Here is a 19594-nt window from a genome sequence, read left to right as displayed (position 1 = left end):
TGACAGTAACGTTATATGCAATTCATGTAAAATTTTATGTTTAATGCTAGGCCATAAGCGTATTTTTATTATTATTATTATTATTATTATTATTATTATTATTATTATTATTATTATTAATAGATCTTACTGTCAGTATATTATAAAAAATAATAATAATAACGGTCGTTTATCACACTGGAGCATATCGTAAAAAAAAAAAATAGTGGCGGATTTTAAAAAACAGTTGTTTATCACACTGGACGAGTTAAAACCATAGGGTTAAAACCGGAGGAGTACGCACGCGCATCCTCACTCAAAGCAACCAGTGTTGTCATGACAACCTAACAATCCGGAAGAACAGAACTCCACCATCAGCGGTGAGTGGCTGTTACCCTATGGTTGTTACAAATAATTATATTATTATTATTAATTATTCAGATTACTGTTGTGTTACAGTCTGATTATACAATGAGTATTCATAAAAATATTTTGTTGAAAATCCAAATCAACAGATTTCAAACTGTTTATTGCGTTTTTATTGAGGTCAAAGGTCCGACAAACAGTAAAATAGCAAACAACTAATGTTATAACATTTAACGGAACGTTACTTGCTAGAACGAATTATTACACTATTGTTGTTTACTTGGTACTCCTGTAATTCCAAGAATACCATGGTATTATTATGCTAACGTTACATGGCCTAAAAAAACACAATACAGCAGTGCCATGTAAATAAATAAATAACAAGATGGTTTATTTTTTGATGGTATTTCTGAAGATATTACTGTTGCGATTTAAATGTTATCTCAGGTCTGATTTATTTGATATTTTATATCTGACACATCTTAATTTCTTTCTTTTCTTTAATTGTTTTCTTTATTTCTTTATTTCTTTTTTAAGATATGTGTATATATAAATGTGGTTCAACAATGTGTGTGTAAATGTAACTCTACTTTTTCCCCCTCCAGAAATAGCACCAAAAAATGGCTATACCAGGTTTGGAGATCCCAGACCCGTCAGACTACAGTAGCAGTGAAGATGATGATAATGTGACTTCTTATTTCACAAATCTGCCCAAGCCTGCGAGAATGATCGATAAGCTGTTAAATAACCTTGTTGACAGTGCATGGGAAGTTATATCAGAGCAGGAAAAGATTGACAAGGATGCACAAGAAGCAAGACAAATTCCTGTGCTGAATGCTACTAAAGAAATCATGGTATGTTTTACATACAGTACTATCATACAGCCACATCATATTCCCTTGCACGCGTGCGTTGGGTGCATTTGTATAAAATGCTATTTTTTTGGTTCTTAGCTTCCAGCCAGAACTAATTGTATTGCGTGCTCTGAGGATGGACTTTACCTGTTTCTGGGTCACGCTCATGGTCTGTCAGTCATCAGTACATCCACTCTCACCTTTGTAAGAACATGGCAGAATGAAAGAGTGGAGCTTACCAGCATCTCTTGTGCCTCTCTGGGAAACCTCACACACCTCTTATGCACAGTGGATGACATGGGTAATTTCTGGAGAATGGGGGATATTTTTAGACAACTTGCATTCAAATCTCTCCACTGTATTTATAGATAATTATTCTCTGTCCCATTAGGTATTGCAAGGCTTTTTGTGCATCACATGGAGAATATTTATTTCATAAAAATCATCAATGAAACTGTGAGTGTGTAATAGTGTTTTAAGAGCTTATTTGTATGTCTGCTCTTGGTTTTGGAAGGCTTTAAAATAATTACGTTGTGTTATATTTCTCACAGGAAGATATAAACCAAAGAAACATCTGTGTAAAATTTGAAGTGTCTAGAAGAGGGGACTTTGGAGCGGCAGTCATGATGTGTAAATGTTGTATTGAAATATAGGTATAAAATATAAAATGGTGAAAGCACTGATTTATTAATGCTATTGCTATACACTGTCAATGTCTTTAAAGGCAGTGGTTCTGTTTGGTTGGATGTCTATCGCTTTCCACAAGATGTGTGGCTCAAAGAGCTGGAAGCAAAACAGGTAACTGTTATAGTTATTGGAAAATTACCTGGAAAACCATCTATTCTTGTTTACTGAATTTACATTTTTAAAAAGTCATTTGTTGATATAAATTCAAAATACACAACAAAATTTCCCTGGAGGAACAACTGTTATGTATTTATTTCATAATAAATATATAGTTTGTCCTATGAGTTTGCTTGTTTCTGGCAATGTTTGCTAAATTGCTGAATTTTCTGCCTTGTTTCTTCTGTAGGCTACACAATCCTCATGGCCCACAGAAGCCAAATTGTCTCCTATAGTCTTAGTCATGAAGATCAAACCTCCAGAAATCCCTGCAGGTATCCAGTTTAAAGCATTACTGCAAATTTGTTTTTTAGATGTCTGTAATATATTTATTTCATGAAAGTGTTCATGTCTCTAAGGAACCTCTCTAAAAAGTCCATTTGAAGTCCTGCAGAAGACAGAGGAAGGCACTATAATAGGCTCAGGCCAAAATCACCTAATTAGTCGTCATCAATGGGAAAACCAGGATGTGGCATTTAGGAAAATGTTCATGAAGTACCTCAGCTCCAGCTCTATGAGATCACCACAGCAGAAAGAGGAAGGTCCCAGGTAGGCTTGAGTTTTTGAAAGCACATTTTACTTGACTTTGAGACATATACTTCTGTCAGAAACGCATAAATGTGAGTCTGTGTAGTTTACATTTATGCAAAAGGTATGTATAGTGTGGCACATCTGCATGGCCATACAGCTCAAACTTAATCTGATCACTTAATTGTGAATATTAAGTTGATAAAGGTTATTTCAAAGTCAGTATGGCCTCATAAATAATAATAATATAAGACTGATGTCACAAACAATCCATCATGGACCCTTACTACAAATTTTGTTCGGGCACAATTGATTTCAACCAATAGAGAATATCAGCAATAGTTCTAAGAATATATATCGAATAAGGTGATAATTCAGTTATTAATAAAAATATGTAGTAACACTTTACAATAAGGTTTTATTAGTCAACATTAGTTAACTACTTTAGTTAACATGAATTAATAAATAACAATACTTCTGCAGCATTTATTATTCTAATGTTAATTTCAAGATTTACTGATACATTTTTAAATATCCAATATTGTATTTGTTAACAGTTAATGGACTTTGAACTAGCATGAACAATCAATGAAAAACTGGATTTTGTAAGATAAACAAATACTGTAACAAATTGCTCATTGTTAGTTCATTTTAAATACCTAATGGTAACAAGTGTTGACAAAGAGGTTTATGATAAAATGTAGTTCTAAACAGATATTATGTTTCTTTTTCCAGAATATTAAATGAGCTCTATTCCATACAGTGAGAGTTATACTTGCAACTTTATTGCAGCCACACACATGAAATGTTAAATTGTGGCCAGAAATTAACTATTCATTCCTTACAATGTTTTTCAATTTATTAATTTGTGGCTACATTTGATTAAATCATTCCATTGTTTTAGTTACATTGTGGACATGTTTGACTAATTAATTCTTTAGAATACTGTTCCCGCATTAATGAAGAACTACACAAAAACAAATGAGTACCACACTGTTAACATATAGTAAAAAGAAACAAGAAACTCTGATTAACAAATTAGTAAGTAATAGTGCTCAGTTGAATATATGTAGTATATCTAAGTCTCAAATTGCTCACCTTCAGCTCGTCCAAAACGCTGCAGCCACATTTCTTCAAGTGTTGTAAACATGAACAAATTACTCCAATTATTAAATCTTTACACTGGTTGTCGGTTCGTCAGTGAATAGACTTCAAAATTCTCCTCTTTGTATATACATCTCTACTTAACCTAGTTACCGCTTTTTCATCCCTACACTCCATCCAGAAGCATAATATCCTGCAACCTGGTCTGCTAGTAGTCCGACTCAAGCGTAGAGGGAACCGTGTATTTGACCCTGCCACAACTTTGGGACACCCTGCCTTTAGAGATTAGAACAGCCCCTTCTCTGTCTGCTTTCAAGTCTCTTTTAAAAATGTACCAATTTTCTTTTTCTTTTCTTTTTTATATTGAAATATTTTTTGTTCTTTTCCTCTCTGTTGGTAATTTATATCTAAGCTTATTTTTTTTATTACTAAATCCTTCTGAAGGAATTACAAATTATTAGAATTAGTATTCTAAAGTGAAAAACATGATAACTCTGTTAACTCTGTTATAATATTGGCTGAAGTCATTGTAAACATTTGAGGTTTTTGTAAGGTTTTGGATAGTAATGACCTCAAGTGTTACTACATCCTTCTAAAAAAATTATTAATTATTAGGATAGGTTTTCTGAAGTGCAGATCATGGTAACCCACTAATGACTCAAGTGTTACCAAATCAATCAGAAGGAATTTCCATCCAAAACATTACAAAAACATACCGAAACCTCAAGAGCTTACAATGACTTCAGTAATTACTAGCAAGTTATCATGTTTTTCACTTTAGAATACTGATCCAGCAACTAGTAGTTCCTAGTTATAAAGTGTTACCATTTATTCCCTTTTTTTAAGTTATATAATAGCCATGTTGTACTAATTCAGTCATTCATTTTGTTAGTTAATTTTTGGCCACGGTTAATGTAGAATGAGGGAATAAATTAAAAAGTTGCATACAGGGAACAGCAGTACTACTGACTACATTGGAAATTAGAAGCATTTGTCAAAATATGTGGTGAGTCACTTTAGAACCGCTAGAGATTATGAAAGGTGTCGAGATCATTTTTTCACATTACAAAATTTGTTACAGTTTGTTAGTCTTTTTTCATTACAGCAACTGCACTTGTCACTTCTTACTGCATGAGGGGTTTTATTCAGCACCTGGGGAAACGAAGGCAGCTAGAGGTGAGTCATGAACTCAAGAGATTATTTCATGTAAGTTTTTCAGTGATAGATATAAACCTTCTCTCAGAATGTGCATTTATGATATTTATTCGGTTTATCTTTGAAGATATTCCCGTTGCCTTGTGCCTGTGGTGGAATGGCAGTCATAATCTCTTACAGTATCTTCTGTTGAAGAAAGAGAAAGGTACTCCAGCCACTAACTTATACATTTATAATGTGTTATATTCACATCACATAGACACTGTTTATAAAGGATATTTGAATCTGTTCCTGAATCAGAGAGTGAACCCAGACCGGATGTTTTGTGGCCCAATTCTCAGGAAATCCTTTGCTCTGCCGCCAGTGCCTGCACACGTTTTATAGTCCTAGGACTTGATGGTCAGCTGGTTACTATATGGGACAGACGGTTTGGTATGTTCCCTTCTGTGTTTAGTCATTTCATTGTATTGTTTATGATAGATATTATGTGGTTCTCGATGACAAAATTATATTATGGCACACTACTGATATCATACTGAAAGAATCTTACCCCTGATTGTCTTCTGGTGGTGCAGGGTGTCCATATGCCAATATTGTCATCCCAGGAGACAGCGCCATTTGCAGGATGAAGCTTCATTTGCAGAATCAACTACCGGTCACTCCTCTTCTTCAGGGTCCAGTTTTACCCACGCTACATTTAGTGCTCACCTGCAGAAGTGGGGATTGCTACAGTGTGACAGCCAGCAAAGGTGGAGACACATGCACTGTTCCACTTATTGAGAGGTACTAAACACCCACAGTTATTAAAAAGGGTTTAGAAATACTGTACATGGTGTATAAATAAATACAGTGACTATCTCCCATCAGACCTGCAGACCCAAGCAGTTCTGTCTCTGTTGCTGTTCCTGTGTCCTTCCTGAAGTGTCTGGTATAGTACAACTTAGCAGCACAATTCAGTGTTAAAGCTTGTTCACACCAAGGAAGATAACAATAGCGAAAAAGTTTTAATAATCACTCTAACTTTATGAGAATAGGGAAGTCCACACTATAAGGCAATCGACATTAGATTCTGGATTAAAGTATTTCAGATTGCTTGTTGTTGTTTTTTTTATTGCTCTGTAAAGTGACTAATGTATATGGTAATCGTTTACAGGTTTTGTTGATGCAGAGAAATGGGCAAGTATCTATATGGGAAATGAAGGATGGCGCACCAGTGTTCATCTTAAACCTGCCTCACACTCATGTGCTCAGCTCACTCAGAGAACCTGTGTATGTGCTCGAGCCAGTCCAGCAAAATCTGTATCTTACAGGTAAACTGAAAATCCATTCTATGATGTTAGCTATTATTTGATTGACACTTGCATTCCACTGCACTGCTTTTCCATTGTTTTTCTTTGTAAATATGCACTTGACGAACATGTTTGACTGTTGAACTTGCTTCAAATGTCTTTTGCAGTGTCTCATGCATGACACAGCATTCTAAAAATGCAAAGGTCACGTTTAAATAAGTTTAGAATAAAATCATTTTAAACTCTAACTCTCTTTGCGCCGGATGGTTCTTTGCTAACTCATGCATTAAAATAATTTAAAGGCACAGTATTTAGTAAATCCAAAAACCACTAGAGCAATATTATATATTTTGTTGACTTTTGCACTTACATATAGCAAATGTTTCCAATAATGTTTAAATTCAGAGAAATAAGCTATTTTAACCAGGACTCGGGCTGTGTCTGTGCGTCGCCTATAATTGACATCTTACCCACATTCCCCTCGATTTCCAGTTTTATTTTATACAAACCATGGAAACACCAAAGACGCTTTAATATATAACGTGTTTTATTAAACAAGTGAACAACTGTTTGGAGACACTTATTGACAGAAAACTAATTGTACAGTAATACAGCATTTTCTCCGTCATACAATATTTTCAAATGAATTGCATGCCAACAAAATCCAGTAGAAAACCCACAGAGACTGTTTTTACATATAAACGGCATCAAATCATTCAGAAGGGATGATAGCCGGACTTATAATCAAACACCCTTCAAATGCATATTTCTATATCATGTCTACAACCATGACCATCTATGCTCAGATCACAGTTCCTGTAATTGTTATAACTATTGAATGGTTGATTGAAAGTGTGCTTTCCTTGGTATCGGTATGATTGTATGCGAATGATTCAGAAGAATGTATCATGCTTTTATAATAAGAAATCACTTAGAGCGGGGAAGTTAGGAGACTACAGATAACAGGTCATTTATGATGCGTGGTGGCGAAGCAGTAACTTCTAAACCAAAGATGATACTTAATTGGTCAAAACCTATCCAGAAGGATGTGCAGACATTTGAGTTCAAAATCTCAGAATACAAAAAAAGAATGAGATAAAAGACAGAGACAATGACATGACGAATAGTTGATCAGATGAAGATGATCGAGGAAGAAAATTTTAATTCAAGCCATCGAAATACTCATCTCACTTTCCTTTCTTTTACTTAGCTTCTTTTCTTTCCATTGAGTCTTGTGTTCTAAGTTAAGTTTTTCTGCAAAGTTTCAGTCAACAATTCTACAGCAAAGCCCGCTTCAACTTCAAACAACATCTACAAGACTTTCCATCCATTCTCCAACACGCTACCTGATTGGCTTCCCAAGATGTCGTTCAAAGGCACGACAAGTGAATCAAAGAACCTAGGAAAGCCCTCTGCAGCTAGGAAAATCCCCATTTAAAGAAGATACGAGACACAAACACAAGGAATACCTCCAGATTCTAACTGAACTGGTGCATTGATATCAAATTTAATAACCCCATCTAAGAAACGATAGGAGAGTTAAATTAATGATCGATGGTTCGTTCAGGTCATGTGTTATAACTGCATATATTGCTAGAAACGTGGGATTTCACTCTCTTAAAACAAGTTTAATGTGTTACTCTAATCAATGAAGTTTTGTTGGTATTTAAAGATAAGTGTTCTTGTATTATGTGCTTACAAATATAATGTCTTAAACTACTGGTCTAAGTTACCTGCTATTAAATTGTGTTTTACTATTGTTTGGATATTATATTTGGATATTATATGGATAGTTATGGCCCGTTCAAATGAACACTGGACAAGTCATTTGCTCAGCAAAATAAGTTACTCTTTCAAAATTCTCTATAAATTAATTAATTAGTTAATTAATTTGAGCTAAATAGACCTGTTTCCCTTTTACCCCTCCTACATTTTCTAGCTGTGAAAAACTACATACTGTGTCTTTAATGCACAGCTAGTCGTGGATTATCCCTTACATAAAAAAATCTCTAGACCTTGCTTTTTGTTATTCCATTGCCCTTCATCTCAGGTTTTCAACACTTTTATACATGTTCTGTGTGAATTCCGGTTTTTACTGTTGTGATGCAATGTGTCTAAGGTGGCACATATTGTGATTTTTTTGAGTGTCAGTTACAGAACAATTGTGGTCATGGTGACACCACCTGTTTTGTGTTTTTTAGGTAACAGAATAACACCTTTAGCGAAGGTGACAGAAAGTGGAGAGGATGAGAGCTCTCTCTTCATCTTCAGCTTTTCAGAATGTTCACTGATTGATGATGTGTACCGTGTCGCAAGGCCTGCTGTAACTGAAAAAGAGACCAGCGCCACACTGTTCAGTTTGGAAGAAGTCTGCAACCTTTACATTCAAGAAAGGTTTGTGAATTGTTTTTCAGTATTAAAAAGTTTATGTGTACACAACTGAAATATATTTTCTATAAGAACCTTTTCTCCACATGAAAGTACTGGTAAGAATACTCTTGTTAGTGTATGAGACCCAATGTGAGAATGCACTGTTCATCAAATGCAAAATGATTATATAAAATTACAATCCCAATTCCACAAAAGTTGGGACACTGTACAAATTGTGAATAAAAACCGAATGCAATGATGTAGAAGTTTCAAATTTCAATATTTTATTCAGAATATAAAATAGATGACATATCAAATGTTTATACTGAGAAAATGTATAATTTAAAGGGGAAAAAACAGTTAATTTTAAATGTAACGGCATCAACACATCTCAAAAAATTTGGGACAAGGCCAAGTTTACCACTGTGTGGCATCCCCTCTTCTAGTGACAAGCTAACCCTCCAGTTGGCCTTGATAAATGTACGGTCCCTGGCAAGCAAAACATTCATGCTCAACAACTTTTTTATCTCTCGGGAGCTAGACTTTATGTTCCTGTGTGAGACCTGGGTCTCCTTCGGCGAAAACACGCCTTTCTCTGAACTTCTTCCACCTGACTGTAACTTTTTTAATTCCCCCCGAGTGACTGGGAGGGGCGGAGGCATCGCCTCTGTTTACAAGTCACAGTTTCACTGTCGGCAGATTCCACACACTGGGTCGGCAAGCTTTGAGCTGCAACTGTTTGAAATTATTCAGTCTTGCCCCGTCTTGTGTGCAGTGGTGTATCGCCCACCTAAATTCAACAGAGACTTTATCCATGACTTTGCTGATGTTTTATCTGGGCTCATGGTTAATTATGATCACATATTAATTTGTGGTGATTTTAATGTCCATGTTTGTTGTGAGTCACAGTCTCTGACCCGGGACTTTTTGAACCTCCTTGACTCATTCAGTCTTAAAGGGGGGGTGAAACACTCAGTTTCAGTCAATCTCATGTCAATCTTGAGTACCTATAGAGTAGTATTGCATCCTTCATATCTCCGAAAAGTCTTTAGTTTTATCATATTTATAAAAGAAATATGGGCTGTACCGAGTCTTTCCGGAAAAAACCGAGCGCCTGGAGGCGTATCGTGTGGGCGGAGCTAAAGAATGACGAATGTGCACAAAGCGGTGATGTCCTCAAGCGTGGAGAAACCCATCTATCTCAGCTAATACAGATAATGATCCACAATCAAATCTGAGGCTGAAATAAATTGAACAGGAGAAACGGCAACATCAGGATGTCCGTCTCTGTGGTATGTACTGTATTTAGGGGCCTTTGTGTGTCTTTACGCGCAGTTTATGAGGACATGATTCGGTTTATGGACTATTGTATGTGACTAGACCTTAGAGGTAGCAAGCAAAACGGTTTTGCACGTCAGAGTCAGAATAGTGTAACGTTATACAGAACAACAATGGAGTAACCGTTAGCGCATTTGAATGACGAAGCACGCGATCGTATCGTTTACTGATGTTTACTCATGTGACGGTAGCCAATAGCAGAGACATTTGAAGTTGATTTACTCACCGGCATCTTCCAAAGCAGGACCGCTCTGTCGAAAACACACTTCTTTGGTATGATTTGGTGAAGTCCTGTGACAGCAGTGCCGTGTAAATCCACTTTGCAACGCGACTGAAGCGATGCCTTGAAGCTTCCCGTCATTTCTGCGTTCAAATCGGTTCAAATGCAGCGCTGCCTTCCCAGAATGCTGTGCTGAAGCGTTGAAGTCGCTCGACGTCACCCATAGGAATAAAGTGGAGCGCGCGCGTCATAAGTGTTCACGGACGACAGGATCTGCACCTGAGAGACTGTAAGGCGTGCATTTCCTCTCTCTCCCTCTAGTCACGCGCGCGCGCGCGCACCCTACTGGGAGAAGAGCCCGTACAGCCCATACAAGGACCTTCCGATCTATTTAACGTCAAGTAGACCCATACTCGAAAAAAACTCGCCGAAACTTGTGAGAAACCAGAAGGAGTATTTTTAACACAGAAATACTCCATCAAACGTCCGACATTAGTTTTTGAAACTTTGTCTATGTTTTGGATGGGAATCCAAGTCTTTAAAGGTGTAAAAAGCTCACTATGCATGAAACAGCATTTCACCCCCCCTTTAAGCAATCTGTCACTGGCCCAACACACGAAAAGGGTCATACACTAGATCTAGTGTTATCATATGGTGTATCTGTCTCTGTGAATGAAATCTGTGCTATGTCCTTCTCCGATCACTCCCCAATTCTGTTCACTGTGTCAGTTCCATTCTCAGGCAGTACCCCCAGGGTCTCCAAGTGGGTCTCGCGTATGCTCAACTCCTCTACTGCAGGGCAATTTTCAGCCGCTTTCAACGTCTCCCCTTTGGGTAGGCTGTATCTGAGCTATAGCACTGAGTGTTCTGCTGATGAACTTCTTTCTATGTTCTCATCAGCTTGCACCGGCATTCTGGACTCTGTAGCTCCTTTCAAGGCCAAACGGAAAAAAGCTCATACTACACCATGGCTCAACGATGCAACACGCAAACTCAGACGTGTCTGTAGGCAGGCGGAGCGCAAGTGGCAGAAGGACCGCCTCCATGTGTCCCTCCAAATCCTCCGTAGTTGCTTGGCGGATTACCACCGAGCCGTTAAAACCGCCAAATCACAGTATATTTCCATCATGATCTCCAGAAATAGTCACAAACCCAAGGTTCTCTTTAATACACTAAATTCTCTTATAAATCCCAGCAATGGATCCCCTGTTTTGCCCTCACCAGCCCTCTGTGAAAGCTTTCAAAAATTCTTCATTGAGAAGATTGCAGCACTCCGGCCTACTGATTCCTCAACCCCCCCACTCCCCACTCCCCCACCCCTCCCCCAGCCAGCTGTCCTCATGCAGTTTGAGCCCATTACCCTATCGTCCCTTTCAGATGCAGTCAGACATCTGCAGCACTCAAACTGCCCTTCCGATTGTTTGCCCTCTCGTCTACTTAAAGATGCTATAGTTTTTGACACGGTTGCTCCCATTCTTCTACTACTGATTAATGCCATTCTCTCCTCTGGGTGCGTCCCGGATGCCTTCAAGCATGCCGTGGTGCAGCCACTACTAAAGAAGCCAAACCTTGACCCCTCAATCCTCTCAAACTTTAGGCCTATCTCCAAACTGCCCTTTCTGTCTAAAGTCCTTGAGCGAGAAGTTTATGTCCAGCTCCACTCCTTTTTATCTCAAAACAACATCTACGAGAAATTCCAGTCTGACTTTAGAACAGCCCATAGCACTGAGACTGCTCTACTGAGAGTGCTTAATGACCTGCTCCTAGCCGCTGACACAGGCAGCCCGGTGATCCTAGTGCTTTTAGATCTCACAGCAGCCTTTGACACGGTGGATCACAGGATTCTGCTGTCTCGGCTTGAGCATCACGTAGGCATCAAGGGCACGTCCCTGAAGTTTTTCCAGTCCTACCTGGCCGACAGGAGCTTCTGTGTCCAGTTGGGAGTATTCACATCTTCTGTAGCTCCCCTCACCTGTGGGGTCCCTCAAGGCTCTATACTGGGCCCTATCCTATTTTTGTTGTATATTTTACCCCTTGGGGAAATTCTGGTCAAACACAATATCTCCTTCCACTGCTATGCAGACGACGTCCAGCTGTATCTCCCCTTAAAAGCTGATGGACAGGCTGCACTCCATTCTTTGCTTGACTGTTTGTCTGACATAAAGGTTTGGATGGATTCTAACTTCCTCAACCTCAATGCGGGTAAGACAGAAACAATTATTTTTGGCAAAACTTCCCCGGCATTCTCAACTGATGCCCTGGGCCCTCTAGCCTCTAACGTCAGGCCCTCTGTCAGAAATCTGGGGGTGATCTTTGACAGTGCGTTTAAGTTTGAGCAGCAGGTCAGTGCAGTAGTCAGGAAAAGCTTTTATCACTTAAGAACTATAGCTAAGACTAAAGCCTATCTGCCCCAGAGTGATCTAGAGAGAGTTATCCATGCATTCATTACATATCAACTGGACTATTGCAACTCTCTATACTCTGGCATTGACCTTTCCCAGCTCCGCCGCCTGCAGTTGGTTCAGAACTCAGCCGCTCGACTCCTCACTTGCACAAAAAAGCGTGCACATATCACCCCGGTCCTCGCATCGCTTCACTGGCTCCCCATCCGCTTCCGCATTGATTTTAAACTGCTACTGACAGTCTATAAATCCCTACATGGATTGGCGCCCACATATCTTTCGGAGCTTCTCCACCACCACATCCCATCCAGAGCACTACGGTCAGCTGACCTACTGCTGTTGGAAGTGCCCAGAACCAGACTAAAAACCAAGGGGGATAGAGCCTTTGCAGTAGCAGCCCCCAGACTCTGGAACTGCCTTCCCCTCAACATCCGTGCAGCACAGTCTATAAACATTTTTAAGTCTCTTTTGAAAACTCACCTTTTTTCTCTAGCATTTGATTAGTGTCTCTTTTTAAGGGCCAGTATAGTGAACCATATCTACTTTTCTTATTGTTCTTTTACATTATTTTAACTCCTGCACTTATTGCCTTGTCGCGCTTTTCATTTTTCATTTTATATATTATAACTATTATTTTCTTCTTTGCCTTGTTATGCTTATTGCACTTAGCACTTTATTGTGAAGCACTTTGGAGTGGCTCAGCCATCTGTAAATGTGCTATAGAAATAAATTTGACTTTGACTTTGACTTCTTTTTATAACAGTCTGCAAACGTCTGAGGACTGAGGAGACTAGTCGCTTAAGTTTAGGAATAGGAAAGTTTGTCCATTCTTGTCTAATACAGGCTTCTAGTTGCTAACCGTCTTAGGTCTTCTTTGTCACATCTTCCTCTTTATGATGCGCCAAATGTTTTCTATGGGTGAAGGATCTGGACTGCAGGCTGGCCATTTCAGTACCTTGATCCTTCTTCTATGCAGCCATGATGTTGTAATTGATGCAGTCGATTTCAGCATTGATGGTGCCTTTCCAGATGTGTAAGCTGGGTTGTCCTTGTTCTCTTTAGTCTGGATGACATGTTGTTCCAGTTTTCATAAATTTTCTCTTCTTTCTTCTTTAACTTCACATTTTGATTTGTCTGACCACAGAAAAGTTTTTCACTTTGCCACATTTTAAATGAGCCTTGGCCCAAAGAAAACACCTGTGCTTCTGGATCATGCTTTTTTGACCTATAGACGGTTTCAACGGCAGCAACATAAACAAACGCTACTGCGCATGCGCGCTTTTGTGGCCCAAACTTAACTTCCGGTAGACATCAATAACACCAGAGGATACGCTATCTTTCTTATGCGTTAGCATCTTTAATTTTAATTGTGAACCATTATCTTAATTTATTTTTTTGTTTTTGTTGTTTCAGCATGTTTATTATAAAAAATCTCCCATTTCTGTCTTCAATATAGAGTGGGGAAACGCCTCACTTAAAGGGTAGGTCACCCAAAACTGAAAATCCTGTCATTAATTACTCACCGTCACGCTGATCACAACCCGACAATGAACGAAGGTCTTACGGGTTTGGAACGACATGAGGGTGAATAATAATGACAGAATTAACATGTTTGTGTGAACTAACCCTTTAAGGACCATGTAATGGCGTTTTCTGTACAGTAGCCTATATAAATGTGTGCGCGCTCGCCTTTCAATTATGCAATGCGTCGGAATAACACGTTTCTTTGTTTTATAATATAAGATTAATGTTGGGAAACTTAAACTTGTAGATTAAGTACCCTATTGAGATTGATTGTATATGAATGCATCACAAAAATAACCCGTGCTGGGCACTGCAATTAATAGAGGATAAAGCGAAAGTTGTTTTACACTCCGTAAAGGCCTTTTACATACCTAATTAAATATTTTACGGTAAACATAAATTCAATCAGCTATCCAAATGGCGACCACTTGACGTGAACAAATGTAAACGTGTCCTGATAGACGTGAAGAGCCGATCTGCATGATAGGATCACGGCGATCACATGTGCAATGTGAAAACACAGCCAGAATAAGTTACCTCTACAGTAGATTAGTTCTGATAACAAGCAAATAAATAACAAGTAAATCACATTAGACATGCAGTCTAAATTACATTAGACGCCGATCTCATATGCAGCATATTGGACATTTAGTAAACACAAGGCTTTCTGGTGAGTCTCACGCACTGTTTTTGCGCTGGTGTCATGTGCTCTCTGCTTGATTTTTAATATTTATATCATGTTAACCAAGAATAGTACGTCATATGTATTTCTACTGGGTAGTGCACCATACACAGACCGGAAGTTAACTTCGGGCCAGGCGCGTAACCAAAACAACGCACGTGCGTTCGATGAAACCGACTATAGAGTTTTAGCCAGCAATGGCGAATGACATTGGATTGTGTTCACAGACAATGTTTTCTGAAAGTATTTCTGTGCCAATGTTGATTTCCATTACAGTAGCATTCCTGTATGTGATACAGTGCCGTCTAAGGGCCTGAAGATCATGGGCATCCAGTATGGTTTTCCGGCATTGAGCCTTACGCACAAAGATATTCTCTGAATATTTGGATATATTATGCACTAGGTGATGATAACTTCAAATTCTTTGCAATTTTTCTCTAAAAAACTTCTTTCTGATATTACTTCACTATTTTTCGCTGCTGCATTGGAGGAATTGGTGATCCTCTGCCCATCTTGACTTCTGAGAGGCTCTTTTTATACCCAATCATGTTGCCAATTGACCTAATAAGTTGAAAACTGGTCCTCCAGCTGTTTGTACATTTAACTTTTCCAGCCTCTTATTGCTACCTGTCCCAACTTTTTTGGAATGTGTAGCTCTCATGAAATCCAAAATGAGCCAATATTTTGGATGACATTTCCAAATGTCACTTTCAACATTTGATATGTTATCTATTGTAAATATAATATAATTTTATAAGATTTGTAAATTATTGCTTTCCTTTTTTATTTACAATTTGTACAATGTCCCAACTTTTTTAGAATCGAATTTGTACTACTATGGTATAGCAACAGATCATGCAAATATTTGTGATGCATAAAGGCCTGTTCACACCAAGAGCAAGAATTATAATGATAATTATATTAGCATCCACACCAATGGATGATAATGTTGTGCTCTTTTTAAATGTGTTTTGCTTATGGTCATTTTGTAATGTCATTTTTGCAGCAAGTGCTTTAAAATAGGAAAGATTTTTGCTTCTTTTTTTTTATACAATCACATCCATTTCATGCCGACTTTAACAGTGATTTAAGCTTCCTGATACACAGACTATACTTTATATGTATAATGTCTTTGTGTGTGTAGAGCTGACTCTTGGAAAGAAAGGAACAGAAAACTGGCTTTCCAGTGGGAACAGTTACCAAAGCGTGCTATTAAATGAAACTTACACAATAAGAAGAGAATCAGAGGCAACATGCTGACAGACAAAAGGGCATTTATTTTTTCTGTGTTTATGTGGATGCATTAATAAATTTATCTTTGGTAATGTGGATGGCATCAGCCAGAGGAAATTTACATTTTAACTATTGTGATCATCTTTTTTTAAAACATCAAATTCAGTAATTTTGAAAAACTGTAATGAAAGTTAATTACAGGTCAGGGTTGTGAGGAGGGTACATGTCAGTTTTCCCATGAAGCTCTGCTACATGCAAATCTGTAATATCTGCACATGCTTTAATATGTGTTTATATATGCATGCGTAATCTGTGCTTTTAATTAAGTTTATTCCGACTTAATTCCAGCATTTTTACTACATTTACATCTCAAATGCAGAAAGTCGTTAAAACAAAAGGTTGAGTAAACAAAATTCAGTATATTTGTTGGCTAAGCAGTGCACAAATTCAGAGACCATAGCCAAACTGACTGTTCCGCTCATGGCCTGTTCTGAAGAAAATTTACATAACATCACAGCTAATGATATCTCCCACCCATTATTATACTGAATGTCAACACCATTTTCCTCATTGTATTGTTCTTATTAATTCATATGACAGGCCATAGGCACTGGTTTTCAGCTTTGCTCCACTTAAGTCTTTTCCGGCAAGCAAATCTTTTCACAATTAGTGCCATTTGTACTGAACATCAATTTAATTGAACTTGGGCTGCAATAATAATCAATGTAGCTTTTTTTATTTTATTTTTCTGGCTTATTAAAAACTCCTACCATTCCCAGTTATTTGTGTCTTTTTGTTTATTTAGATTTTTTGTCACATTTTTACATGCTCTTCTTTAATTGGACTGGCCATGGGCAGTTGTGAAGCAGTAACATGGTTTTTGTGAGGTTATGGAAATCCTAACCCATATCCACATTGAGTTACATTGATTTAATTAGCTGTGCCAAACCTCTCAAGCCATTGATGTACAGTTAATTTTATTGTGATTTCAACTTTTAGACCACAAGACAAAGCACTGAGTACTCAATATCAACAACTCTTGTTATCATTTTAAATCATTGTACACATAAAAAAGATCTCTGCTCGTTCTGCGGCTGCCAAAACTAAAATGCATGTGATGTGTGTTAAAATATCTGTAAAGCCCAAGTTCACAAAATGCATGAAGAGCCTTTCAATGGACAGTGTGAGAACCGTCCAAAATAAAAAAAAGTAGATGATACACTATACCATTTTTTGTTTTGTTTGTAAAAGAAGACTCTTTCCTTAACAATGCTGTATTTATTTGACCATAATTACAATACACACAGTAACTCTCTGGTCTTCTTCGCAGTTAATTTGTATGTGTATAATATTGTGGTTTGTGTGTGAGTCTGTGAGGGTGTTTACATGAGTGTATGTGTCTGTTTTAAACTCTTTAGAATGGAAGATGTTTTGTTTTTTACTGCATTGTGGCTAAATTATTTGTGTGTGTGTGTGTGTGTGTGTGTGTGTGTGTGTGTGTGTGTGTGTGTGTGTGTGTATATAAAAATGTATATATATATACAGTTGTCATTGTATATATATATATATATATATATATATATATCTGTGCATTTAATTAAGTTTATTCCGACTTAACTCACTTGGAAAGGGGTCTGAAATTGTCATCGTAGGTGCATGTCAACTGTGAGAGAAATAATCTTTTAAAAAATCCAGAAATCACAATATATGATTTTTTAACTATTTATTTATATGATACAGCTACAAATAAGTATTTGAACACCTGTCTATCAGCTAGAATTCTGACCCTCAAAGACCTGTTAATCTGGCTTTAAAATGTCCAGCTCCACTCCTTTTATTATCCTAAATTAGATGTACCTGTTTGAGGTTGTTAGCTGCATAAAGACACCTGTCCACCCCAAACAATCAGTAAGAATCCAACTACTAACATGGCCAAGACCAAAGAGCTGTCCAAAGACACTAGAGACAAAATTGTACACCTCCACAAGGTTGGAAAGTGCTACAGGGAAATTGCCAAGCTGCTTGGTGAAAAAAGGTCCACTGTTGGAGCCATCATTAGAAAATGGAAGAAGCTAAACATGACTGTCAGTCTCCCTCGGACTGGGGCTCCATGCAAGATCTCACCTCGTGGGGTCTCAATGATCCTAAGAAAGGTGAGAAATCAGCCCAGAACTACACGGGAGGAGCTGGTCAATGACCTGAAAAGAGCTGAGACCACCGTTTCCAAGGTTACTGTTGGTAATACACTAAGATGTCATGGTTTGAAATTATGCATGGCACAGAAGGTTCCCCTGCTTAAACCAGAACATGTCCAGGCCCGTCTTAAGTTTGCCAATGACCATTTGGATGATCCAGATGAGTCATGGGAGAAAGTCATGTGGTCAGATGAGACCAAAATAGAACTTTTTGGTCACAACTCCACTTAACGTGTTTGGAGGAAGAAGAATGATGAGTACCATCCCAAGAACATCCCTACTGTGAAGCATGGGGGTGGTAGCATCATACTTTGGGGGTGTTTTTCTGCACATGGGACAGGGCTACTGCACTGTATTAAGGAGAGGATGACCGGGGCCATGTATTGCAAGATTTTGGGGAACAGCCTCCTTCCCTCAGTTATAGCATTGAAGATGGGTCGAGGCTGGGTCTTCCAACATGACAATGACCCGAAGCAAACAGCCAGGATAACCAAGTAGTGGCTCTGTAAGAAGCATATCAAGGTTCTGGCGTGGCCTAGCCAGTCTCCAGACCTAAACCCAATAGAGAATCTTTGGAGGGAGCTCAAACTCCGTGTTCTCTTTCATCATCTCGTTTCGAGATCCACCTATGGGAAGGGCATCCGTACCTGACCTCTGCAGAAGCATCCAATTGCACCAAGTCTGACAAGACAGGCAGGAGCGCGCAGCCAATGCGCAGTAAGGCCCCACCCCTTACCTGCGGGCATAAATAGGCTGCATACGCTACTGTACATCAGTTGACATTCGCTTCTCGCGATCTCTGCACTGACACAGTTCGGTTGGATTTGCGCTGGTCACCTTTGTCTACAGGAGGAAATATCGCCAGATCAGCCTCCGCCAGGCGTGACAGTTTGTACTTCTACCAGTTCGCTGTGTCTGCTATCGGAGCCGCCCACGCTCGCACTCGTCTCCCGGTTCCACGGCTGTCGCCACGGATTTCTCTGAGTTTTTCGCCGGTATGTCGCTTTCTATCGCTGCTTCTTCCGGCGGTAACGTTAGCTCATCACGGGCCTGCCCGGCCGTGTGTGGCGCGCTTATCGCCGCTAAGGACCTTCACCAATTTTGCGTGGTTTGCTTGGGCCTCAAGCACGCGCAGGAGGCCTTAGAGAACCCGGAGAATTGCAGTCACTGCCTAGTGCTGCCTAAAAAACTCCTGCGACGCCGCCTTAAAGTTGCCGCTACCCAGTGCGGCGAGCTTGACTGCTCAGACTCCGATGTGGGACACGGTGACGACAGCGCGCTGCCCGGGACCCCCCGGGACGCGACTGTTCTTATCTGGGCTGACCAGCCCAATCCCGAGTTCCCCGAAGAGGACATCTTCGCGGGCAACCCCCCGCTCGCCGACGATCCGGCCGGGTCCGGTGACGAGGACGATGCGGGCCTTCTCGGGGTCTCAGAGGACGAGGAGGCCATTTCGCCCTCTGGTTTTCCCCAGGCCAGCGCCCCCGCGGCCTTGCCTCAGTCCATCCTCCT

At 39.1% G+C, this 19594-nt stretch overlaps 1 protein-coding gene across 2 annotated transcripts; it reads left to right on the top strand.

Annotated features, from left to right (window-relative positions):
- The first annotated feature begins 338 nt into the window (after window positions 1-338).
- On the top strand, window positions 339-17209 carry wdr93 (WD repeat domain 93). 2 transcript variants are annotated; one of them, XM_067449683.1, is made up of 16 exons: window positions 339-359; window positions 951-1199; window positions 1299-1500; window positions 1591-1655; window positions 1751-1829; window positions 1924-1997; window positions 2233-2317; window positions 2402-2591; window positions 4780-4850; window positions 4957-5034; window positions 5130-5261; window positions 5435-5612; window positions 5697-5757; window positions 5983-6139; window positions 8320-8512; window positions 15799-17209. In XM_067449683.1, exons 2-16 carry the CDS (start codon window positions 966-968, stop codon window positions 15872-15874), a joined length of 1875 nt encoding a protein of 624 aa, XP_067305784.1. In that variant the 5' UTR covers window positions 339-359; window positions 951-965; the 3' UTR covers window positions 15875-17209. The 2 variants fall into 2 exon arrangements, with proteins under 2 accessions (XP_067305784.1, XP_067305778.1); XM_067449677.1 differs by having other exon boundaries at window positions 5405-5612.
- Window positions 17210-19594: the final 2385 nt, after the last annotated feature.

This window comes from Pseudorasbora parva, chromosome 1 (assembly GCF_024679245.1).
Source record: "Pseudorasbora parva isolate DD20220531a chromosome 1, ASM2467924v1, whole genome shotgun sequence".
NCBI classification, from domain to species: domain Eukaryota; kingdom Metazoa; phylum Chordata; class Actinopteri; order Cypriniformes; family Gobionidae; genus Pseudorasbora; species Pseudorasbora parva.
The sequence above is the reverse complement of the archived record's forward strand: the minus strand, read 5'-3'. Positions and strand labels throughout refer to the sequence as shown.